This window comes from Artemia franciscana, chromosome 10, assembly GCF_032884065.1.
Source record: "Artemia franciscana chromosome 10, ASM3288406v1, whole genome shotgun sequence".
Lineage (NCBI taxonomy): Eukaryota > Metazoa > Arthropoda > Branchiopoda > Anostraca > Artemiidae > Artemia > Artemia franciscana.
The window spans coordinates 42,879,499-42,906,725 of record NC_088872.1 but is presented as its reverse complement, the minus strand read 5'-3'; the positions used below and the strand labels follow the sequence as shown (position 1 = coordinate 42,906,725).

The 27,227-nt window shown below is 36.5% G+C and overlaps 1 protein-coding gene across 1 annotated transcript in view; it reads left to right on the top strand.

Moving 5' to 3' along the window:
- Positions 1 to 515: 515 nt before the first annotated feature.
- The window catches only part of LOC136032215 (tyrosine kinase receptor Cad96Ca-like), a 102,018-nt gene continuing 75,306 nt past the window's right edge, over positions 516 to 27,227 (top strand). Inside the window, exons 1-2 of the mRNA XM_065712427.1 lie at positions 516 to 711; positions 14,633 to 14,889. Of these exons, the coding sequence (XP_065568499.1) occupies positions 669 to 711; positions 14,633 to 14,889 (300 nt within the window). The 5' untranslated portion in view covers positions 516 to 668. The remainder of the gene's footprint in view (positions 712 to 14,632; positions 14,890 to 27,227) is intronic.

Below are 27,227 nucleotides of genomic sequence, written 5' to 3'. Positions count from 1 at the left end.
ACCATCAAAATATTCGTTGTTACACTAAATGAATCATATAAGCGTTAACATATATGTCCCGCGTTCGAAAGTTCTTACTGCAATCAATTGTAATTAATTAAAATAACTAACGGAATAAGCAAGGTTTTTGTTATCTATTGAACTCTGATTGAGCATTAAAATCAATAGCGCTGCTTAAGTTAATGGCGATGTGGGCACATTTTATTTGTCTTTTCTTTAAAAGGACGAAATGCAGCTTATTGGCCTCTGAAGCAAAATAAGCAAATAATTAATGACAGTATATTTCAACAATTGCTTTTAACGCAGTTCAATCATTGCATTTGACTATTTAAGGTCTAAAATTTCGAAGATATATTGCAATAAGCACTACAACATCATATTACAGATGTCGCGCATAGACCTAGTTTGATGGATTTCCTACATCGCTGCTACCTATTTTGTAAAACTGATACCAGATTTTTGATGATGGCTTATGTCCAGCAAATTATCCTCTGCCTGGAGCTACCAATCCAGATCATTGCATTATACCCGGATTCTGCTTAAGAAACTGGTAGAATTTTGGCTTTAAATTTACTGATGCAAGTAACAGTGAAAGTCCAAGTGTAGGAGTAGAAATAAAAATTGAACGATGACGTGTCTCTCAAAAGATATATGTTCCAAAGGATAATATGATATTAAATTTGTGGATATTGGTTCTGTTCTTAGGGGCAGGTAGAGTTTTATACATTTTTACCAGTTTTTCTGTCATCTTACTTTTAAAGGTAGGCCTATTTGCATTGGTCGAGATATTTCAACAGTCGCTGAAAGTCTCGGAAAAGTTTTATTTCTTTCATATGAAGGATGAAGCAAGTTCAATTGGTTTATTTTTATTTATTTTTCTTGTAAATTTTGTGCCTGCTTGGGTATGCAAATAAGGTTTAGGGTATATGCAATTTAGGTTTAGGGTACATTCTTTAGAGCCTCAGGCATGACTCTTGTCGCAGTTGATCCACAACTACTCTTATTGTTCTAATTAAACAATGTTTCGGGAGTCCTTCTTAAAGAACTAAAACAGAATTCAAACTATAGCCTAAAGAGCGACGGGCTGAGGAGGAGCTCCCTCATATACGTAATAATTTCTGTTCGTTTTAAGTTTTAATGTTGATTTTTACTTTCGGTTGAAAAAATTAGTTTTTTATTTAATTTCCGATCGTTTTTTAAATAATACCGGGAAATCTGGTTACACCTCCACGCATAAATCCCTCCTCCCCACAGATTTATTCCCTAGACAATTCAGGGCCCTCTAGAGGGAGAAGGAGTGGAGGTGGGTACTTCAAAGTACCTTCCCCGGACATACTTTAGCCTTTAGACTCATCCCTGAAAGTTTCATTTTCCTAACCTAACCTCTTTCCGAGATAGCCAAAAGTCAATCAACTAGAATTTTACTGAAAATCCCCCCTCCCCCGAAAAATGTAGGCATACTTTTCAATAGAAATACTATACATAAACAATGGACAATTTTTTTTAACTTAAAGACCTTTCCCCATGGGTGCGGGGGGGGTCATGATTTCTCTTTCCCCCTGGGTGGGGGGGGGGGGTCATGATGTCTCCAAAGACATAGTTTTTCGGTCTTTCAGCTAGGCTATGCTGAACAAAATGGCTATCTCGAATTTTGAGCAAACGATTTTGAGAAAAAAGGGGTGTGGGAGGGGCCTAACATAAAGAAAGAAAACCATCGAAAATAGGGCCTAGTTACCCTCCCATTTTTTTTCACTTAAGAAGAGCTCTAGAACTTTTAATTTCCGTTTTAATGAGCACCCTCACGATATTCTAGGACCAGTGGGTCAATACAATCACCCCTGGGAAAAAAAACACGCATCCGTGATCTTTTGTCTGGCAAAAAAGACAAAATTTCACATTTTTTAGGTAGGAGCTTGAAACCTCTGTTGTAGGGTCCACTAATACGCTGAATCTGATTGTGTGATATTCATTAAGATTCTATGACTCTTAGAGGGGCTTTCCCCCCTTTTTTGAAGATCAGGCAAACTTTCTCAGGGTCTTAACCTTTAATGGGTAAGACTGAACTCAATGAAAGCTACTTATTTAAAATCAGCATAAGGATTCAATTCTTTTGATATATCTACTGGTATCAAAACTCCGTTTTTTAGAGTTTTGGTTAGTATTGAGCCGGGTCGCTCACAAAAAGGGATGGGGCATGTTTTTAACTAATCAATCATCTAAATCCTGAGATCTCACTCCTTTCGACACAAAACCATTCTTTAGAAAGTATACAGACTTTTTAAAAATTCAAAGCGAATTCTGATGTCATCAGTGTGGTCAAAAGACTTCAACGAGAATGTCATCAAAGTTCTCTGTTCAATGTCCTATTGGGCAGATGATCTTAAATTTAAGTGCTTTTGATAGAGATCAGTAAGCTATATATTGGCAATATTGGTACTTTAATGTATGATCACAGAACAGAAGTAATATTTTAGCAGATTGAATAGTTGAAAAACAGGGCTAAGGTGACAGAACGTGCAAGGTTAATGCATGAAATAAAGAACAGCATACGAGAAAGTTTAGCCTCTTCTCTACAAGTCACGTTCCATGACACAATGTTCCAGGAATGAATTTGCAGGTGAAATTAGGGCAAGATAGCATTGTTAAGCCCTCATCTCCATCCTTTCTTGCTGTAAAAACTTGTAAAGATCGCGTGGAAAGATAACAGGATGTTTAAGAAAGCTTGGTAGGCCTCAGTGTGCTGGTTACCAGGACTTGAGCTAAATTTAAAACACAAATTTTTATTTTCAGTAACAAGGCGGTTAGTTATCTTAAAGGAATTTTCGAAACTTTCCAAGCAGGAAAAGGATTGCAGTAATAGAATGAACACGCCATCCTAACCCTAGTCTGAGCCGTAGACCCGATTCTTAAAATTGCAGTCACCTAGTGCAGAGTTCATTATGAGAAAAAAAAATAAAACGAGTACATGAAGATGCAGAAGAACTAATTGTAATCTCAGGGGCAGTTTTTTGGCGGGGACAGAGGGGGCACTTGCCCCTGGCGCAGAAATTTTAGGGCTGCAAACTTTCAAATGAATAATCTAACGATTGTAATCATTTTGTAATTTCTAAAAACTTCATTTTTTACTAAAATAAAGTAGAGGGCGCAGTTGGCAGTAAAGTATAAACATATTAATCCGAAATTTCATATTTCACAGAAGCAATCAGTTGGGACGAGATGAATAATAATTTTTCAGAGGCTAAAGTAAGAAAAACCAGATTTAAATGCACGGACTATTTTGGTAATAAATGAAAATTTGGTTGAGATTCGGCCTTCAAATTTTTGAAACACAGGGAGGGGGATCTAACCAAGATTTTGCCCCATGTGAAAGAGAGGCCCAAACCGCCAATATGCAATCTAAATCTTACAAAAGGCATTAAAACACTGATTTTTCTATAGTCGGCTTTACTATATCTTTGTTCAGATTGTAATGGTTTTTGTGTGTGTAGATAATTTATACGTATCATTCTTTGCTCTTTTAATTTCCAATGTTTTTTTGATAATTTGTTTCAATGTTGAATAAAATTTTTATGTTTAACTTCTCAACTTTTTCTCTCTTTGTTTTTCTCGTGGTCGCCTGACAACGTGACATCTTGTTGAAGATACAGGAGAGGTATTTGTGGAAGGTCTATAGTCTATTTGTCTAGATTGTGTTTAATTTTTAATTCAGGGGTAATAGAGCCTCTTATTTCAAGTTGTACGTATTCCAATTAATAGATCTTGCTAAGGATAAAAAGTAAAAACAAGAATTAAGGAAAAACAGCAAAAATTGTCTCATCCAGATGGATGAGGACAGGAAACCTTTTTTCTTTGAAATTGAGGAAAAAGATTTTCCATAGACTCACCATAGACTTACTATTTTGTCCACATTTACCATAGAACATATGCCATAGGAACTCGCCAGGTGACAAAACATAGTCCATGATCATGCCTAAGATTCTAGCTTTTCTCATTTCTGTATATTTCAAGAAATTAAAAAATGAACTTCAAAATGAAATTAAAGAGTCAAGTTAAAACTTAATAGATATAAATCATTGTCCATATCAAGGGTCTATTACCCTGAGCCTCCGCTCTGTAAGCTCTTCTGTCACAAAATTGCACTTAAAAAGCGCAGTAAAACTTACAATTTTAATTCCGATGAGCCTTAACCCGATTTTCTTGGACTATTGGTATGATACGATAACTTCTACGAAAAAACAAAAAAAAAAAAGAAATAAACACGTATCTGTGATCTTCCTTCTCATAAAAAAAGAAAAATGCAAAACCCCCCTTTTTGTAGATTGGAGCTTAAGAACCTCTACAGTAGCGTTATCTGATACGCTAAATTTGATGGTGCGGTTTTCATCAAGATCAGTTATCCTTTTGGGGTTTAGTTGCCCCTTTCAAAAATAAGGCAGATTTTCTCGGGCTCGTAGCTTTTTATCGGTTACCTTAAACTTGATGAGTTTTATGTATTTGAAATCGTGGTGAAAGGCAGGCTCTTTGTGTGTGTACGTTGTCACACTAGCTCTTCTTTTTGAGTTTCGGTTACTATTACCCCCTGTTGCTCCGTGCTTACAGCTCTTTATAACAAACTCTTTGATGGGAGCTTCTATGTTCAAAAGTGGGAACATTTCAAAAACTTAGGAGAATATTATTCGTCACTACAAAAACTGACGAAAGAACTACGTTTTTCTACTGACGCAAAAAAAACTACGTCACTACAAAAACTGATATTCTGTTACAAAACCAGAAACATATATTGTAATAATACGAGACCCCGTGTTTCTGCAGAGGGGTGAAGGGGTGGCTTCTTTCCCTGTCCTCTTTAGAATCCTAGTGTTTAATTGTTATTTTCTAATTTGTTTTATAATTTGTCTAATCTTGCGTTTCTCTCTCTCCCATAACAATTTCTGTTTATCTCCCTTTAAATGTTATTTGATGGTTGTTCCACTCACCCATGACAAGGCTATACCAATTTCTTCTTAGAATATTAGAATCTGTGTATATTTCTCTTTTTTTAATTTCTATTTTATTAGTACTTAATTCACAAAAGCGTTAAATTTTAGTACCCATCTCGGGAGTATAACATTTTTCTAGTAATAAAAAGCTACTGCCCATTTCCACTTTTATGGATAGTTAAAACTATCCATAACATCTAGAAACAACAGAGTTTTAGTCTGTTGTTTCTAGACCCCTTCGGACTTAGTTTTATATACTACTAGCTTACTTGTCGCTTATTGCTGCAATTTCAAAGGAAAAGAAATTCACAAAAAATTCCCTCCTCTAAAATTTCTACCGACAATTTTCCCATGAAAAATTTTCCCCACATGTAAAACAACGATAGTATTTTTAAATTTAAAAGTAAATGGAAAATTAGGTTCAATATCAAATTAATGAAACTATTGAAAACAAAATTCAGAGAATTTATTCAAAAAGTAATTTTATAATTTTGGAAGTGCGCTAAATGATATAATTCATAATTAACAAACTTGTGAATTGAACATGCAGAAAATATGATTAATCTGACTGAAAGGAATTGTCAAGTATTTGTGTTGAAGGATTCCTTATTTCAATCAGCACGGCGTATTAAGAGATTTTTGAAAGTTGCCTCTTCAAAAAGAACTAAATGGTCAGGATTTTCGTATATATGCTAGGCCAGAGCTGAATCAAAGTTGTCATTTTTATTTTCCAATCTCGGGGACTTATCTATTCAAATTTTGTGTTCACGCAATCGTTCCCCTAGTTGTTGATGGGTCCTGCCAATGTAAAATTTTCCACATGAACACGGGGTTCTGTAGACACCGCTACCTAGTATAGGGTCCGTTTTATCCTTTCCCGAGTTGAAAAAATGTTCAACTTTTTGTTCAGTTTTGAAAAAAACAGAGATGTTATGTTTTTTAATTACAACTTTAATATCTACCGTAAATGGCCTACCAAAATCTTTTAAAGAGGTAATTGAGATAAAAAAACATATAAATAGAATTTTGGCTATAAATAAAGACACGAGAGATATTTCCTTAATCCCAATTTGTAACAATTTAATCAAACAGTTCGTGTTAACGAACTGTAGTAAGGGGCGACCCGGCTCAATAGTAACCAAAACTCTAAAGAATGGAATTTTGATACCAAAAGCTACATCAAAAGAATCGCATTTTAATGCTGATTTTAAATATATAAATTTCATCAAGTTTAGTCTTACCCATCAAAAGACGAGCCTGAGAAAATTTGCGTTCTTTTAGAAAATAAGGCGAAACACATCGTCAAATTCATAGAATCTTAACGAAAATCACACCATCAGATTCAGCGTATCAGCAAACCCTACTGTAGAAGTTTCAAGCTCCTATCTACAAAAATGTGGAATTTTGTACTTTTTGCCAGAAGGCAGATCACGGATGCGTGTTTATTTGTTTGTTTGTTTTGTTTGTTTGTTTTTTTCCCAGGGGTGATCGTATCGACCCAGTTGTCCTAGAATGTTGCGAGAGGGCTCATTCTAACAGAAATGAAAAGTTCTAGTGCCCTTTTTAAGTGACCAAGAAAACTGGAGGGCACCTTGGCCCCCTCCCACGCTAATTATTTTCCCAAAGTCAGCAGATCAAAATTCTGAGATAGCCATTTTATTCAGCGTAGTCGAAAAACCTTGTAACTATGTCTTTGGGGACGATTTACTCCCCCACAGTCCCCGTGGGAGGGGCTACAAGTTACAAACTTTGACCAGTGCTTACATATAGTAATGGTTATTGGGAAGTGTACAGGCGTTTTCAGGAGGATTTTTTGGTTGGGGGGAGGGGTTGAGAAGAGGGGGATATGCTGGGGGAACTTTCCATCAAGGAATTTACCATGGGGGAAGAAAATTTCCACGAAGGGAGCGCAGTATTTACTAGCATTATTAAAAAAAAAACAATGAAAAAATAAATATGAAAAAGTTTTTTTCAGCTGGAAGTAAGGAGCAGTATTAAAACTTAAAACGAACAGAAATTATTACCCATATGAGGGGCTCACCTCCTCCTAATACCTCGTTCTTTAAGCTAAAGTATTTTTAGTAATTTCAACTATTTATTCTTTTGTGATTCAGGGGTCATTCTTAATGAATTGGGACAAAATTTAAGCTTTAGTGTAAAGAGCGAGGTACTGACGAGGGGACGAACCCCCTCACATATGTATTAAAAACATGAGAATACAAAAGTTCTTTTCGTAAGCTAATTTATAAGTTACGTATATCTTTTACTAATAAAAAGATTCGTAAAAAATAAAACGTTCTAGTTGCCTATTTAATTAACCAAAAAATCGGACGGCAACTAGGCTTCCTCCTCCACTCTTTTTTTCTCAAAATCATTCGACCAAATTATGAGAAAGCCATTTAGCAAAAAAAAAATATGCAAATTTTGTTTTAATTATTCCTCTGTGGAGAGCCAAAATCAAAACACGCATTGATTCAAAAATGTTCAAAAATTAAATAAAAAAACAAGTTTTTTTTAACTGAAAGTAAGGAGCGACATTAAAACTTAAAACGAACAGAAATTACTTCATATATAAAAGGGGCTGCTTCCTCATCAACGCCCCGCTCTTTACGCTATATTTTTTTACTGTTTTAAAAAGTAGAGTTAAGAGAAAGAGTCAAACTTTAGCGTAAAGAGCAGGGCGTTGATTAGGAAGCAGCCCCTTTCATATATGAAGTAATTTCTGTTCGTTTTAATTTTTAATGTCGCTCCTTACTTTCAGTTAGAAAAACTTGTTTTTTTTTATTTAATATTAAAAGACTCGATGAATATTTTCGCCCAGTCTAATTTATGGCAACCTGTCCGCATATCTAATGAAAACCAAAATTGTAGACAGGCGAAATCTGTTGCAAGGCAAAGGATAATTATTCAATCTAATTGGTAACCTCTCTTTCATTGATTTCAAGTTGGTTTTTGTTGTTTGATTCAGTGTCTTTTTTCCTCTCGTACAGTTCACTTAAGAAGGTTAGATTTTGTTGCTGTTTCTTCTTTGTTTCTTTTTTTTCTTTTTCCTCTTTCTTATTTTTTTTAGCACTAAGGACGACTTGGCGGAGGTCCTTGTCGAAATATTTGTTTGTTTTTCATATTTTGCTACTGACTGATAAAATCCTCGTTTTTCACCTATTGGATTTTTCTCTATTCATTTTTTATTTCCTTTTTTTGTTTTCATACGTTTCGAGCTCCTCAATTTTTTCAAATGAGTGAAATAAATACAGACAAACAACAGTGGTGAAATCGAAGTAACATTTCAGACATCACTTGAGGAAATTCGTCCTGATCCATCCTTGACAAATATGGCAGTCTGAATAGAAGAAGATACGACTGAAAAAATCAAAGTTACTTATCCTCTCAGGTCTTACACTGTGGAATCCTGTGAAAGAAAAAAAAACATTGGAAGAAGTTCGATATTCGGAAATCAAACACTTCGTGGTAACGAACTGTAGTAAGGAGCGACCCGGCTGAATAGTAATCGAAACTCTAAAAAAATGGAATTTCGATACCAATAGTTACTTCAAAAGAATTGTATTTTAATACTTATTTTAAATATATAAGTTTCATCAAGTTCCATCCTACCCATCAAAAGTTACGAGCCTGGAAAATTTGCCTTATTTTAGAAAATAGAAAAAACACCCCCTAAAAGTCTCACACAATCTTAACGAAAATCTCACCATCAGGTTCAGCGGATCAAATAACCCTATAATAGAAGTTTCAAGCTCCACTCTACAAAAATGCGGAATTTCGCATTTTTTTGCCAGAAGAAAGATCACGGATGCGTGTTTATTTGTTTTTTTATCTTTTGTTTTTTTCCCCAGGGATGATCGTATCGACTCAGTGGTCCTAGAATATAACGAGAGGGCTCATTCTAATGGAAATTAAAAGTTCTATTGCCCTTTTTAAGTCACCAAAAATATTGGAGGGCACTTAGGCCCCCTCCCACGCTCATTTCTTCCTCAAAGTCACCAGATCAAAAGTTCGAGATATCCATTTTATTCACCGTAGTCGGAAAACCTAATTACTATGCCTTTGGGGACGACTTAGTCCCCTACAGTCCCAGTGGGAGGGGCTGCAAGTTTCAAACTTTGACCATTGTTAACATATAGTAATGGTTATTGGGAAGTGTATAGACGTTTTCAGTTTTTTTTTGTTTTTTTTGGGGGAGGGGGAGAAGTTGAGGGGGTGGGGTTACGTGGGAGGATCTTTCCATGGAGGAATTTGTCACGGGGGAAGAGAATTTCAATGAAGGAAGCGCAGGATTTTCTAGCATTATTAAAAAAAAACAATGAAAATTTAAATATGAAAAGTTAAAACGAACAGAAATTATTACGCATATAAGGGGTTCACCTCCTCTTAATACCTCTTTCTTTACGTTAAAGTATTTTTAGTAATTTTGACTATTTATTCTACGGCCTTTGTAATTCAGGGGTCATTTCTTAAGGGATTCGGACAAAATTTAAACTTTAGTTTAAAGAACGAGGTATTGACGAGGGGTGAGCCCCCTCATATACCTAATAAAAACATACGAATGTAGAAGTTGGTTACGTAAGTTAATTCGTAATTTACGTATATTTTTTACTAATGAAAATGTTCTTAAAAAAATTAAAAGTTCTAGTTACCTTTTTAAGTAATCAACAAATTGGAGGGCAACTAGGCCTCTTCCGCCGCTCCTTTTCTCTCAAAATCTTCCAATAAAAACTGTGAGAAAGCTTTTTAGCAAACAAATAAAAAAATATTAATATGCAAATTTCGTTTCAATTATTTATGTGCGGAGAACGTTCAAGAAAGGTCTGATTAGCTTTGTCCTCTTACAAAAAAACAACAAGTTTTTTAAAATGAAAGTAAGGAGCGACATTAAAACTTATAACGAACAAAAATTACTCCGTATATGCAAGGGGCTTTTCCTCCTCAACGCCCCGCTCTTTACGCTAAAGTTTGACTCTTTCTCTTAACTCTACATTTTAAAACAGTAAAAAAACTTTAGCGTAAAGAGCGGGGCGTTGAGGAGGAAAAGCCCCTTTCATATACGGAGTAATTTTTGTTCGTTTTAAGTTTTAATGTCGCTCCTTACTTTCATTTAAAAAAACTTGTTTTTTTGTTTAATTCCTGGACGTTTTTTAATTAATGCATTTTTTTTTATCTTGGCTCTCCACGCATAAATAATTAAAACGAAATTTGCATATTATTTTTTTGGGGGGCTAAATGGCTTTTTCATAGTTTGAATCGGAAGATTTTGAAAAAAAAGGAGCTAGAGAGGAGGCCTAGTTGCCCTCCAATTTTTTGATTACTTAAAAAGGCAACTATTACTTTTATTTTTTACGAACGTTTTCATAAGTAAAAAATATACATAACTTACGAATTAACTTACGTAGCGAACTTCTATATTCGTATGTTTTTATTGCGTATATGAGGGGGCTCAACCCTCGTCGATACCTCGCTCTTTACACTAAAGCTTAAATGTTGTCCCAATTCCTTAAGAATGACCCCTGAATCACAAAGGCCGTAGAATAAATAGTTGAAATTGCTAAACATACTTTAGCGTAAAGAGCGAGGTATTACGAGGAGGTAAACCCCTCATATGCTTAATAATTTCTGTTCGTTTTAAGTTTTAATGTCGCTCCTTACTTTCATTTAAAAAAACTTTTCATATTTATTTTTTTCATTGTGTTTTTTAAATAATGCTAGAAAATCCTGCGCCCCCTCCATTGAAAGTCTCTTCCCCAATAAAACGTTCCTCCATTGAAAGATCCTCCCACGTAACCCCCCTTCAACTCACCCCCCAAACCAAAAAATCCCCCTAAAAACGTCTGTACACTTCCCAGTAACCATTACTATATGTAAATACAGGTCAAAGTTTGTAACTTGCAGCCCCTCCCACGGCGACTGCGAGGGAGGGGGGGGGTAAGTCGTCCCCAAAGACATAGTTATTAGGCTATTCGACTATGGTGAATAAAATGGCTATCTCAGAATTTTGATCCGGTGACTTTGGGGAAAAATGAGCGTGGGAGGGAGCCTAGGTGCCCTCCAATTTTTGGTCACTTAAAAAGAGCCCTAGAACTTTTAATTTCCGTTAGAATGAGCCCTTTTGTGACATTCTAGGACCACTGAGTCGATACGATCACCCCTGGGAAAAAAAACAACAAAAAAACAACAAATAAACACGTATCCGTGATTTGTCTTCTGGCAAAAAATGCTAAATTCCACATTTTTGTAGATAGGGGCTTGAAACTTCCATAGCGAGGTTCTCTGATACGCTGAATCTGATGCTGTGTTTTTTGTTAAGATCGTATGACTTTTAGGGGGTATTTCTCTGGTTTCTAAAATGAGGCAACTCTTCTCAGGCTCATAAGACTAATCTTGATGAAACTTGTATATTTAAAATTAGCATTGAAATGCGATTCTTTTGATGTGACTATTGGCATAAAAATTCCATTTTTTAGAGTTTTGGTTACTATTGAGCCGGGTCGCTCCTTACTACAGTCCGTTACCACGAACTGTTTGAAATTCATAGCAAAATATTCATACATCAGCACTGTGATTTTTTTTTCTGTTTAATTTAATTTTTACGATTTATTTAATTGATCACAAAGAAACTGTAAGAATCACCAATATCCTCGCTATTTTTCTTGCATTATTGACTGTACCAAGGTAGCAAAACAAGAGCTAAAAGCTCATATGGCACTTGTGACGAGGTCGGAAGAGCCAATAGCCAAGAGATCATATGGTATGAGCTCTAGCAAAATTCTAAGAATGAATATATTGCTTTAAAAAGAAAATCAGAGGCTTAATGCCGGTCGGGATTTAAAATAAGAGCTCTGAGTCACGAGGTCCTTCTAAATATCAAAATTCATTAAGATCCGATCACCCACTCGCAAGATAAAAATACCTCAAATTTTCTACTTTTTCCTCTCCCTTCAGCCCCCGAGATGTTCGAATCGGGGAAAACGCTTTATCAAGTCAATTTGTACAGCTCCCTGTCAGGCCTACCAATTTTCATCGTCCTAGCACGCCCAGAAGCACCAAACTCGCCAAAGCACTGAACCCCACCACCTAACATCCCCAAAGAGAGCGGATCAAGTCCGGTTTATAACATTTATAAGCATTTTCCAAGATCTCTGGTTTCCCCCACCAGCTCCCCCCAATGTCAACAGATCTGGTCGGGATTTGAAAGAAGAGCTCTGAGACATGAGTTCCTTCTAAATATCAAAATTCATTAGGATCCGGTCACCCGTTCTTAAATTAGAAATACCTCGATTTTTCTAATTTTTCCAAATTAATAATCCCCAGCTCCCCCAAAGAGAACGGATCCGTACCAATTATGTCAATCTCGTATCTATAACTTGTGCTTATTCTTCCCATCAAGTTTCATCCCGATATCTCCACTCTTAGCGTTTTCCAAGATTTCCGGTTTCCAAGATTTCTGTTTCCCCCTCCAACCGTCTATGTCCCCGGATCCGATTCGAATTGAAAATGGAACATCTGAGACATAATATTCTTCTATATATCAAGTTTCATTGAGATCCGATCCGATTCTTAAGATATCTCGATTTCACGTTTTCTAAAAATTCTGGCTTCCCCCTCCAACTCCCTTCAGTGTCACCGGATCTGGTCAGTATTGAAAATGAGAGTTTTAAAGCACAGGATCCTTTTAGATATCAAATTTCATTAAGATCTGATCATCCGTTCGTAAGTTACAAATACCTCATTTTTCTAATTTTTCCGAATTACTCTCCCCCCAAACTCCAAGAAAGAGAGTGGATCCGGTCCGGTTATGTCAGTCACCTATCTTGGACTTATGCTTATCCTTTCCACCCAGTTTTATCCTGATCCCCCTCTTTAAGCGTTTTCAAAGATTCCCCCCTCCCCTAATGACACTGGACCCGGTCGGGATAAAAAATAAAAGGTCTGAGTTTCGAGATCCTTCTAAATATGAAATTTCATTAAGATACGATCACTCTTTCGCAAGTTAAAAATACTTCATTTTTCTAATTTTTTAGAATTAACCTCCCCTCCCCAACTCCCCTAAAGAGAGCAGATCCGCTCCGGTTATGTCAATCCCGTATCTAGGACTTGTGCTTATTTTCCCACCAAGTTTCATCCCAATCCCTCCACTCTAAGCATTTTCCAAGATTTTAGGTTCCGGCCCCCCAAACTTCCCCTTCATCGGATAAGGTCGACATCTAGTATAAGAGCTCCGAGACATGATGTCCTTCCAAACATGAAATTTTATTAAGATCCGATCACTCCTTCGTAAGTTAAAAATACCTCATTTTTCTAATTATCTAGAATTCACCCTCCTCCCCAATCCCCCAAAGAGAGCAGATCCGTCCCGGTTATATCAATCACGTATCTAGGACTTGTACTTATTTTTCCCACGAAGTTTCACTCCGATCCCTCCACTCTAAGCGTTTTCCAAGATTTCAGGTTTCCCCCCTCAATTCCCCCAATGTCACCGAATCCAGTCGGGATTTAAAATAAGAGCTCTGAGACACGGTATCCTTCTAAACTTCAAATTTCATTAAGATCCGATCACTCTTTCGTAAGTTAAAAATACCTCATTTTTTCTAATTTTTCTGAATTAACACTCCCCCCCCAACTCCCCCAAACAGAGCAGATCCCTTCCGGTTATGTCAATAGCGTACCTAGGACTTCTGCTTATTTTTTCCCACCATTTTTCATCCCGATCCCTCCACTCTAATCGTTTCCCAAGATTTTAGGCTCCTCCCTCCAACTCCCCCCAATGTCACCGGATCTGGTCGGGATTTAAAATAATAGCTCTGAGACACGATATCCTTCCAAATATCAAATTTCATTAAGATCCCATCACCTGTTCGTAAGTTAGAAATACTTCGTTTTTTCTATTTTCCGAATTAACCGGCCCCCCCACTCCCCCCCCCCAGATGGTCAAATCGGAAAAATGACTATTTCTAATTTAATCTGGTCCGGTCCCTGATATGCCTGCCAAGTTTCATCGTCCTAGTTTGCCTGGAAGTGGCTGAAGTAGCAAAACCGGGACAGACAGACAGACTGACAGACCGACATAATTTGCGATCGCTATATGTCACTTGGTTAATACCAAGTACCATAAAAACCGACGCTTGAAGTTAAGTTGGATTCCGTCACTAACGAATTAGACGCTGCAATAAAATCCCTAGACATAGGGCGATCAACCAGTGAATATGCTATCAAAAGCTTAAGCTTATCAAACCAGGACCATTTCAGCCAAAAATCTATTTTCCCATAAACGAGGAAATCCAATCCCTTAGTTCAAAACACCACTTGCGATTTTTTAAGAAACTGGTACAATGATTACCTGCATATAGGAATATAGTGTCGAGAAAGGTATAGCCTGCTGTTTGCCTGTTCGTTGTTTCCAACTGGACCTGGCCGTTAATATTTTTAAATTACCCTTTCATTATTTTACGTTGAACTTAAACTACCATTTGTTACTTTGAATATCCCGCTCCTTTTTAGTGTGTTTCGACTTTAAGTCAACAGCTTAAATTGATTTATTTCAATTTGAAGTAGTCGTAGACGATTCATTTATATTTTAATCCTAATGGTCTTCAGAATTCAGCTGCAACTTGTCCCTAAAATTTGAATTGTTTTTCTTATTTTAGTATTAACCCAGTCATTTGGAAATACTCCACCGATTTTAATTGTAAGTCAAAGGGAATGGCGCGTTCCAGAAAATGAAGCGGTGGGAAGTCGAATCACGGAAGCCCGAGCTATGGATCCTGATGGTGATGATTTGACATTTAGCCTTGAAAGTGCTGCTGATCATCCTACCGCAGTCAAGCTTCTGGATGGAACTGAGTTTTTCAGAATAGATGCAAGAACGGGAGTTATTTATTTAGCAAAAACATTAGAAGGACAGGTGAGAAGACATTAGATTTTAAACTTTCTTCGTTATTGAAATTTATTACAACAGCTAAACCATTTGTTTTATGTGCCACGATTTGTTCTGTCCGATTCGTTAGCGCGCTAGATTTGAGACCCTTTGTCCAGTAAGGACAGGGCTTTGAGTCTTGGTGTCGCTGGTTATTTGGTTTGAACGGGGGTCAGTGGTGTGTCTGTAAGCTCAGCCAAAGTCAACTCAGCTCGAAATCTGGAGAAATCTGGGGAAGGTAAACAGAAAGAATGTGCGAAAGCACAGGATGGATGCCCCCCATTTTACTTCCAGGCTGAAGGGTCATTAAACGGAGATCAACACCGCCGGTAGGGATTTCCAAATACGATGCCGTATTCTTTACCTTGTGCCACAAAGAACATCTTAATTTTACACTAGGTTCTGAACATTAACTAAGATGTATTTATATATATACTTTCTTGTGACAGTTAAAACCGAATAAGAGCTCTGCCGTGTCGGATAAAGATGTTTCCTGTGTCATCATGGCTAAGCCCGCCATTTTTGTTTATTCCTATTTCATGTCCGCTGTCTTTTTTCACATAATCTCGTAACCAAATTCTTTGTTGTAGAGAATATGTTTTTGAATTAGTACGACCAATCTGTTGGTGGCAGTTTTGCGGGTGTGTAAAAATGAAACTCCTTTATAGAGGGCTCTGAAGTCACAACGTTTCTTTCAAAAAAATGAAAGAGAGATTAGTTCAATTTTTTTTAAAGCAGAAACAGAAAATTTACCGTACACATTTAAGAACGAAAATTTTTATATCAAGATTTAGGATAAACAGTTAAAATACCGTTTTGAAATATACTAGTTTTCTTATAAGAGAACAATCCCATGAGCGCCGGCAGGGGGGAAGAAGAGGGGCTATGCCACCCTCCCCCCATGGAAATTTGGGACTATAAAGTAATTATAAGGCAAAGGAAAGAGAGTAGAATAGGGAAAAACCGTGAAAAAAAAGTGTGTTGCCCCATTGTAGGCTACCTGTCAATAGATTTTGACCATTAAAAAGGAGAACAAAAGTTTAAATTTGTGATTGAGTGACCCCTTTCGATTTTTTCACGAACATTTTTCTATGAGATTTGGTTGGAACAACAAAAGAAATTCAAATTCCTCATAGTCATGAATGGTAGGTAAATAACGATCTTTGTCAATAACGAGAGAAAAAGAGCCTAACTATTGATAACATTCAATCGAAAATTCAGCTTTTTATGGTGATCCTAAATGTGTATTTGTTTATTAATAATTAGTGTAGTTGTTACTACAGAAGAAAGTTCGTATAATTATAGAAAACACGAAGAAAACAACTTTCCTCCTCAACGGCCAGCTCTTTACGCTAAAGTTTGACTCTTTCTCTTAACTCTATTTTAAAACAATAAGAAACTTTAGCGTAAAGAGCGGGCCGTTGAGGAGGAAAATCCCCTTTCATATACGGAGTAATTTCTGTTCGTTTTAAGTTTTAATGTTGCTCCTTACTTTCATTTAAAAAAAACTTGTTTTTTTATTTAATTTCTGGACGTTTTTGAATTGATGCATGTTTTGATCTTGGCTCTCCGCACATAAATAATTAAAACGAAATTTGCATATTAAATAATTGCAATTAATCGGAATATTTTGAGAAAAAGGAGCGAGGGAGGAAGCCTAGTTGCCCTCCAATTTTTTGATTACTTAAAAAAGTAACTACAACTTTTAATTTTTTACAAACGTTTTCATTGGTAAAAAATATACGTAACTTACGATTTAATTTACGTAACGAACTTCTATATTAGTATGTTTTTATTGCGTGTATGAGGGGGTTCAACTCTCGTCGATACCTCGCTCTTTACCCTAAAGCTTAAATTTTGTCCCAAGTCCTTAAGAATGACCTCTGAATCACAAAGGTCGTAGAATAAATAGTTGAAATTACTAAAATACTTTAGCGTAATGAGTTAGGTATAAAAAGGAGGTAAACCCCTCATATGTGTAATAATTTTTGTTCGTTTTAAGTTTTAATGCTGCTCAAAAACTTTTATATTTATTTTTTCATTGTTTTTTTTTCAAATAATGCTAGAAAACCCTGCGCCCTTCATTGAAATTCTCTTCCCCCATGACAAGTTTCTCCATGGAAATATCCTCCCACGTAAACCCCCCATCAAATCTCCCCCTAAACAAAAAAAATCCCCCTGAAAACGTTTGTACGCTTCCCAGTAACCATTACTATATGTAAACACAGGTCAAAGTTTGTAACTTGCAGCCCCTCCCACGGGGACCGCGGGTGAGTAAGTCGTCCCTAAAGACATATTTATTAGGTTTTTCGACTATGGTGAATAAAATGGCTATCTCAGAATTTTCATCCGGTGAATTTTGGGAAAAAATGAGCGTGGGAGGGTGCCTAGGTGCCCTCCAATTTTTTCGGTCACTTAAAAAGGGCACTAGAACTTTTAATAGAAGCCCTCTCGCGACGTTCTAGGACCACTCGGTCGATACGATCACCCCTGGGAAAAAAACAAACAAACACGCATCCGTGATCTGTCTTCTGGCGAAAAATGCGAAATTCCACATTTTTGTAGATAGGAGCTTGAAACTTCTACAATAAGGTTCTCTGATACGCTGAATCTGATGGTGTGGTTTTCGTTAAGATTTTATGACTTTTAGGGGTGTTTCCCCCTATTTTCTGAAATGAGGCAAATTTTCTCAGGCTCGTAACTTTTGGTAGGTTTAACTGATCTTGATGAAATTTATATATTTAAAATCAGCATTAAAATGCGATTCTTTTGATGTAACTATTGGTATCAAAATTTTATTTTTTAGAGTTTCGGCTACTATTGAGTCGGGCCGCTCCTTACTACAGTTCGTTACCACGAACTGTTTGAAAATTAAACTAAAAATATTGACTTAAAAATTTTTATCTGGTTTTCTTAATCTTGGTTTTAATGTTTTACTTTGAACACACTACATTACTTTTTATAAATATTAAATAAAAAAAACTAGTTTTTTTAACTGAAAGTAAGGAGCGACATTAAAACTTAAAACGAACAGAAATTACTCCGTATATGAAATGGGTTGTCCCCTCCGCAGTCCCACGCTCTTTACGCTAAAGTTTGACTCTTTGCCACAATTCAACTTTTTAAAACAATTAAAAACTTTAGCGTAAAGAGCGTGGGACTGCGGAGGGGACAACCTATTTCATATACGGAGTAATTTCTGTTCGTTTTAAGTTTTAATGTCGCTCCTTACTTTCAGTTAAAAAAAATAGTTTTTTTTTATTTAATTTCTGGACGTTTTTGAATTAATGCATGTTTGATTTTGGCTCTCCGCACATAAATTATTGAAATGAAATTAGTATATTAATTTTTGTTTTGGCTAAATGACTTTCTCTTAGTTTTGATCAGACGATTTTGAGAAATAAGGGGTGGGGAAGGAGGCCTAGCTGCCCTCCAATTTTTCGGTTACTTAAAAAGGCTACTAGAACTTTTAAAATTCAACGAACGTTTTTATTAGTAAAAAATATACGTAACTTAAGAATTAACTTACGTAACAAACTTTTATATTCTTATATTTTTATTATGTGTACGAGGGGGTTTGTACCCTCGTTAATACCTCGCTCTTTACACTAAATCGTAAGTTTTGTCCCAATTCTTTAAGAATGACCCCTGAATCAAAAAGGCCGTAGAATAAATAGTTGAAATCACTAAAAATATTTTAGCATAAAGAGCGAGGTATTTATCTCCTCCTAGATACCTCGCTCTTTATGCTAAAGTATTTTTAGAACCCCTCATATGCGTAATAATCTCTGTTCGTTTTAAATTTCAATGCTATTCCTTACTTTCATTTGAAAAAACGTTTTCATGTTTATTTTTTCATTGTTTTTTTTATAGTAATGCTAGAAAATCCTGCGCCCTTTTCATTGAATTTTTCTTCCCCCAAGACATATTCCTCAAAGGAAAGATCCTCCCACAAAGCCCTCTCCCATCAACCCCACCCCCCAAACCAAAAAATCCCCATGAAAACGTCTGTACACTTCCCAATAACCATTACTATATTTAAACACTGCTCAAAGTTTGTAACTTGCAGCCCCTCCCTCAGGGATTGTGGGGGAGAAAGTCATTCCCAAAGACATAGTTATTATGGTTTCCGACTATGCTGAACAAAATGGCTATCTTAAAATTTTAATCTGTTGACTTTTGGAAAAAAATGAGCATGGGAGGGGGCCTATTTGCCCTCCAATTTTTTTCTCACTTAAAAAGGGTACTAGAACTTTTCATTTCCGTTAGAATGAGCCCTCTCGCGACATTCTAGGACCACTTGGTCGATAAGATGACCTCTGGGAAAAAAAAAAAAAAAACAAACAAACAAATAAATAAACACGCACCCGTGATTTGTCTTCTTGCAAAAAATGCAGAATTCCACATTTTTTAGATAGGAGCTTGAAATTTTTGCTATAAAGTTCTATGATATACCGAATGCGATAGTGTGATTTTCGTTAAGATTCTATGACTTTTAGGGGATGTTTCCCCCTTTTTTCCAAAATAGGGCAAATTTTCTCAGGCTCGTAACTTTTGATGGCAAAGACTAAATTGAAACTTATATATTTAGAATCAGCGTAAAAATTCGATTCTTTTGATGTATCTTTTAGCATCAAAATTCCGTTTTTTAGAGTTTCGTTTACTATTGAGCCGGGTCGCCCCTTACTACAGTTCCTTACCACGAACTGTTTGAAAAGAAAATAATTCAGTATTTCGGGGCTTCTGACATTATTACTCCTTTGCGGAAGTTAGGCTCAAAATTGAAAAAGGATTATATTTTTTCTCTGGGCCCCTTTCACCTCTTAGTTCGTTTATTTTCCCATTAGTTTTCACCTGTTTTCGCTTTATAGTTGTGTTATCTCTTAGCAGTTCTTTCGTTAGTTGAGTTATGGTTGTGGTATATATGTTTTATCGCTCGTATAGTTGTGTTATTTTCAAATTATACTCCATAATAGAGAGGCTCCGAACACCCAGCATTGTATATTAAGCTCTTAATTTGACGTTTTTTTCTAACGTGACCAGATTCGTCCTGCGCCCTTTTCATTAAATTTTTTTCTCCCATGGCATATTTCTCCAAGGAAAGATCCTCCTACATAGCCCCCTCCCTCAACCCTACCCCCAAACCAAAAAATCCCCCTGAAAACGTCTGTACACTTCCCAATAACCATTATTATATGTAAACACTGGTTGAAGTTTGTAACTTAAAACCCCTCCCCCAGGGACTGTGGGGGAGTAAGTCATCCCCAAAAACATAGTTATTATGATTTTCGACTATGCTAAACAAAATGGCTATCTCAAAATTTTCATCCGTTGACTTTTGGAAAAAAATGAGCATGGGAGGGGGCCTAGATGCCCTCCAATTTTTTTGGTCACTTAAAAAGGGCACTAGAACTTTTCATTTCCGTTAGAATGAGCCCTCTTGCGACATTCTAGGACCACTTGGTCGATACGATGACCCCTGGAAAAAAAAAAAAAATAAAAAAAAAAAAATAAACACGCACCCGTGATTTGTCTTCTGGCAAAAAATGCAAAATTCCACATTTTTGTAGACAGGAGCTTGAAACTTCTACAGTAGGGTTCTCTGATACGCTGAATCTGATGGTGACTCGTTAAGATCCTACGACTTATAGGGGGTGTTTCCCCCTATTTTCCTATATATTTAATATTTATTTATATATTTAAAATCAGCATTAAAATGCGATTCTTTTGATGTAGCTATTGATATCAAAATTTAATTTTTTAGAGTTTTGGTTACTATTGAGCCGGATCGCTCCTTACTACAGTTCGTTACCACGAACTGTTTGACTGAGTCTAAAGGCATTAAATATTTTGGTATTTGATAACCAAGTTCAAAACAGTTGATATTGTTGAAAAATATCCGTCCAACGCTTCGGCATTGCTCAACAGAACTGAATGCTGGGAGTTTATAGCTTAGTCTTTTTAAGTAGGCTATTATTGTGTGTATTTTTTTTAATTACTTACCTTTTTCATTTTTTATATACTTTTACTTTAATTGACATACTTTTTTCAGTGCCTTAAGAAAAATGTTAGTCTCTATGCATCATGAAATAAAGAAAGAAAAGTTTTTTTCAACTGAAAATAAGGAGCAACATTAAAACTTAAAATGAACAAACATTATTACCTATATGAAGGGGTTTCCCCCTCCTCAAAAACTTCGCTCTTCACGCTACAGTTTTTCGGCGCTTTAAAAGAAAGTTACTTCCTTTGTTCTAATTAAACGACCCTTGTGTTCCAGAAGTCGTCTTTAAAGAATTCGGACAAAGTTTAAACTCTAGTGTAAAGAGCAAGGTGTTGAGAAGGGGGTAACCCCCCTCATATACTTCATAATTTCTGTTTGTTTTAAGTTTTAATACTGCTCCTTATTTTCAGTTGAAAAAACTAGTTTTTTGTTTATTTTCTGATTTTTTTTTAATAACGCCTGATACCTGGCTCCATCCATGGAAAAATCCCTCTCGTCATTGAAATATCCTCTGGACAATTCAGTTCTGGCGAAAATCTACCCCAGAAAATTATCCTTAATATCTCCAAGCGTAAAACTGAATCGGTAAAGAGAAGACATATAAGGAAATTAGTATAGGAATTTAGGCAACTTCACCCAGTGTAAAATTTCCCCTGAAAAGTCCAACCCCTGGAAACTTCCATCTCCATGGAAAATTCTCCCAGCAGAAAATTAATCCCCCCCCATCTGAAAAATATACGCATATTTTCGAATAAAAAAATAAAACAATGGGCAAGTTTTATAACTGGAAAACCTTCCTCCAGGGGCTTTAGGGAGTCATTTTATGTCCAGAAACATAGTTATTGGGTATTTCAACTATGCTAAAACGAGCTATCTCAAAATTTTGATCAGACGATTTTGGGAAAAAAGTGGCGTGGGAGGGGGTCTAGGTGCCCTCCAATTTATTTGGTCACTTAAAACGGGCACTAGAACTAGAATGAACCCTCTCCTGGCGATCTAGACCCACTGGGCCAATACGATCACCCCTGGGAAAAAAAAAAAAAAAATAAGCGCGCATCCGTGATCTTTCTTTTGGCACTTATTACAAAATTCTACATTTTTGCAGATATGAGCTTGAAACCTCTACAGTAGGGTTGTTTAATACGCTGAAGCTGATGGTGTGTTTTTCTTTAAAATTCTGTCACTTCTAAGGAGTCTTTCTCCCTTTTTCCAAAAGTCAGACAAATTTTCTAAGGCTCGTAGCTTTTGATGGGTAAGACTAAACTTAATGAAACTTATATATTTGGAATCAGCATAACAACCCAATTCTTTAATATATCTATTGTTATCAAAACTCTGTTTTTTAGAGTTTCGGTTACTATTGAGCCAGGTCGCTCCTTAATTACAGTTCGTTACTACGAACTATTTTATTATCCATCAAAACCCAAATAGAGATCATTCAAATATTGATAGTTTTTTCTGCGCTACCAAGGGTTCAAGGTTCAAGGTTCAATCGGGTTTAATTAAAAAACAAAACAAAAAAAAACTAAACTTAAAGTACACTGCTCTGTGACAAAACTCACGCTGAGACCCATAAACATAAAAGATTCTTCACTAACACGCAGTACGGCTCCCACTTCTCTCTTCGACACAACCACATGCCTCCGCATTATTTTTTTTTAATCTTAACCATAGGGTTCCTCCCTCCCTCCCCGGACGTACAACCACCTCACCTGAATATACTAAAAAATCTAAACTTCATCTAATTTAAGTTATCTTTCTTTTTTTATCGTTCACTTATTGACCTTTAACTAAATATTTATTTAAATTATTTTTGAAAGACCCGAGGGAGCTCCTACATCTCAGCTCGTTTGGAAGATGTTCCACACTTTAGCACATGCTACATCCGGGGAAAAATCTGAACGTACTGTTGGAGTTCGTCTCACTTGAAGATCAAAGGCAGAGCGCGTGTTTCGATTATGTTGTTCAGATATCAACCGAAATAGATTATGGAAGGGAGATGGAAGTAAACAGGATAAAAATTTAAAAACAAAAACTGAGCACGACAGACGGTTAAGGGAACCAAGCGATAGATAGTCGTCTACATTTCGAATAATTTTCAATGCACGCTTGTGGATTGAGTCAAGTCTCTTCAGGTGTGATTTGAAGGTTGACTGCCAAATTATGGCACAATACTGCAGGTGAGTTTTCAGAAGTCCGTTGTAAAGTAGACGAAGGGTTTTTTGAGGAAATACGTGTTTAAGTTTCCTGATGATGCCAACATTGCGAGAGAGTTTCAGCTCCACAGCCTGGATATGGTTTAGAAAGGAGAGGATTTCGTCCAGGAGTACACCTAGATACCTCGCAAAACCCGTTTCTGGCCGCCTGATCGTTCCTCTAGAAGTTGTAATTCCAGTTATTTCTGGATGAATAGTTCCAATCCTTGAAAAGAATAGTACACACGATTTGTCGACATTTATCGATTTGCATCCATCCAGACGTAAGTTTCTTCTAAGACAATCTCTAGTTTTCTCTGGAGTGACGTCATGCCAGAGTTACAGGAATCCATTGTAGTATCGTCGGCGAATGCCAGCAGTTCACTAGAATCGCTGTCATTATTTGAAGTGTCTTCACCGCAGCAGAGTTTGCAGCACCGTGAGGTCCTGAAATTTGGGCTCAGAACACGACATAGGTCATTCACATGAATCAGAAATCGTTCAACGGATCTTCTCCTATGTACATGCGCCGATTGCTAAGGTAGGACTGGAACCATTTCGGTGCCTCTCCTCTAACACCAATTTGTTCTAGTCTACCTAGTAGAATTCCATGATCCATACTGTCGAATACTTTTTTGATATCAAGTAAAATAGCAGCTGGCAAAAGTCCCAGGTCAAGAGCTTTGTTGATAAATAAGCTCAGTGACGTCAACGCATCTTCAGTTGAATGTCCTGGTCTGAATACAAACTGTCGTTGGTTGAGGAATCCTACGCTTCGAGAAAAGAGTAAAGTTGGTTCTTTTTAGGTTTTTCGAAGACTTTGGAAAATACCGAGAGAATTGAGATGGGTCGAAAGTTAAATGGGTCATCTTGAGGGCCACCTTTATGGAGAGGTACTATTCGTGCTTTCTTGAGGAGTGATCGAAATACCCCCTTCCGCAATGAGAGGTTTATCAAATGTGTTAACGGTTGTAATACCGCGTTAACACTTTCGTGTGAACGCGGTCGAATCCGGACACAGATGTACCTCTCAAGTTTTTGACAATCATTGAGACGTCGAGGGAAGTTAATGGAATGACTGCCATTGACTTAACACACGCTGGACCTAGAAAATCCTTGTAGGATTTTGCTTGTGGTGTTACTGTGTCCGCCGTTTTCTCTCCAATGCTGGCGAAGAAAGTGCAAAGTGCTTTCGCAACTTCGGTTTGCTCAGTAAAGGTTTCCTATCAACAGTAATTTTGGAGGGTAGTTTAGGTTTTTGGTCGTTGGGTCGTAACAGTGAATTAATTGTCTTCCAAACTTTCCTTCCATCCTTACCACTTTCAGCTAGTTTTGTAATAAAATATTCTCTTTTGGCCTTTCTGAGAATTAATTGGAGGCATTTCTTATAAGATTCATAGATTTCTAGGCTAGCTATACTTGGTCGGTTACGGTATTCAGCCCAAAGCTTGTTCTTTTTATTAATATATTTGAATAAACTCTTAGTAACCCACGGATAAATTGGTGTATTTTTTCTCCCATGTTTAGTTGTTGTTTTTTTAAAACAATGTGCTTTGTATAAAGTTGTAAACGTATTATGGAATGCTTTGGAAACCTTCGTTCAGATCTTCTTTTTCCAGAACACTATCCGATGTAATTTTCTCCAGTTCATCATTTAATGACCTTAAATTTTCTTCACGTAGGTCAATAATCGGTACGTTTTCTCTTATTCTTGAAAATGATCTTGCTACTTTTGATGTTTCGAAGATGGTGAATAGGGGAAAATGATCCGACTTATCACTGACGATGACTGAAGCTGAGAGTGGAGATAAAGTCGAGAAAATATTGTCTATTAGAGAATGAGTATTTTCCGTAACTCTTGTCGGGATAGTGATTGTCTTTGGCGCTACTTGTAAGGGGATGGGACAGGTTTATATTGAAATCGCCCATAAAGACCACATCATGATTCTGTTTCTCCAGCAGCAGGAGTGTGTCCGATAATATATCCATAAAAGAAGAAAGAGAGCCTGATGGGGATCGGTAAATTTCTCCAATGATTAATTTTCTTCGTGAAGGAAGCGACATTTCAAGGAAAAGTGATTCAAATACACCCTCCACGTTCCGAGTTAGTTGGTTATTTATATAAACTGGGTATTCACTCTTTGTGTAGATTGCCAATCCTGCTCGTCTCGTATCTTTTCTATGTATAAAATTCGATGTGTACCCGGGGATATCTAACAGGCTATCATTCTGTCTCGTCAGGAATGTTTCGCAAAGTCCAAGAACATCAGGCTGTACTTGCCGACACATAGTCATAACATCTGTCAGTGACAAACATAATCCTTGACAGTTAAGTTGAATTTCACTGAGCTGAGATTTGGAGCATCCTTGGGCCATATTTATTATTTGAGTATATTTAGTTCGAGGAAACTTACTACTACTAAACAAAGAATAATCTGTTTCATTACTTATTACTCGATCAAAAATTTCTTCCAAATTCAAAAACGATTTTTCTAACTGTTCTAACCTATTCTGAGCTATCGGCAAGGCATTGCACCCCGGGGACAAAGAGTGGGAACTCAAAACTTACCTAAATCTTTCGGAGGAGTGCGGTCGTATCTTGAAGTGAAGTGAAGAGCCGTGAGAAAAGTGCACACCCGAATGAATTTTTTCCAAACTGCAATAGTAAACTAACGCAAACAAACATGAATAACTACAAAACACAGGAAAAAAAGGAAAATGAGAAATTTTTGGAAAACGCATCAATCACTTAGGCAAGCGGAAACAACTTATTCATCAATGACATTCTTGCCCACTTTGCTATTATAACCACAAAAAACTGAACTCTAAATTCTTTGAGAATCCGAATCAGGATCGTCAGGTTGTACCGTTATTCTCAGTGTAAACGGATCAAAGCACTCGTCTGAAAATTTAGACCAATCAGAACTTCGCGACTTTTTTACATCCAACCACAGTCTTATTCCTCGTTGGACCACCCGCGTTTCTGCAACCTTTTCAGCTGCTGATTTCGAAGTTCTCAGCTTGTACCCGAATGCTAGTTATTCTTTTCTTCTTTTACCGAGCTCAGCTGGTAAGTCTGTTGACACACTGAAACCCGTCTTTTTCAGCTTTCCACACTCCTTCATAATGACTGAGCGGTCATTGTCACCAAGGCTAACAAAAATCGGTTCAACAACTTTTTGTTTTTGTGTATTACGTCGCAGATTCGGAACGGCTGAAGGTTCAGAGGGAGTCGTTTTTTTTAGAAATGCGTTACAAGAAAAGGTTTTTCAACTAAAGTAAGGGACAAGTTTAAAACCTAAAATAATTATAAATTACTCTGTATATAAGGGTGGCTGTCCCCTTCTCAACACTTTGTTCATTAAACGAAAGTATTTTAGTGCTTTGAAAAATTGTTTTTTCCAATTGTATATTTTCCTATAAATTTGAAGAAAGCAAAACTTCACAGTAAAGAGTAGGGAGCTAAGGAGTAGACAGCTCCTTCATACAAAAAATATTCTGTTCAAATAGGTTCCGTTAAATTCCATTTTATTTCTTAATTCCGTTTAATTTCTGATTGTTTTCCAAATCATAGGCAGGTCTAACCAAGATGTATTTTGAGGTACCGGTCCCTTAAATCCCTGGTTAATTGCTTTTAAAATGTGTAAATCAATAATTGTATTTTCGATAAAATTTAAATATACTCAAAAAATTGGCGAAGAATAATAATTTTTGTGAGAAGTTCTTATTAAAATTATTACTAAAGAATTTCGGTTGAATGAAAAGGAGTATTGTTTGTATGGACGAAAATTCTGTGAGACTTCTGATCTTCTACATACCTGAAGCCATCACAACCTCTACGATAGGATTTTCTTATCGATAAATACATTAGAAACTCGTCATATTCGGGGTAAAGTCGTAGTTTGGTGTCCTAAACCAGCCAAACTATAACCCAAACACCAGTGCTATTTTGGCGTCTGGCCCTCCTAGACAGTTTTCTGCCGGCACCCTTGAAAAATCCTATTAAAAAAGCACACGAGCAACTTTTCTTTTATGAAAAATGTTTGATTTTTGTTTTCTATTTTGGCAATCATAAGCACAGTATAATTTTTTTCGCGCCATCTAGCATTTTCTTTAATATAGAAGATGCT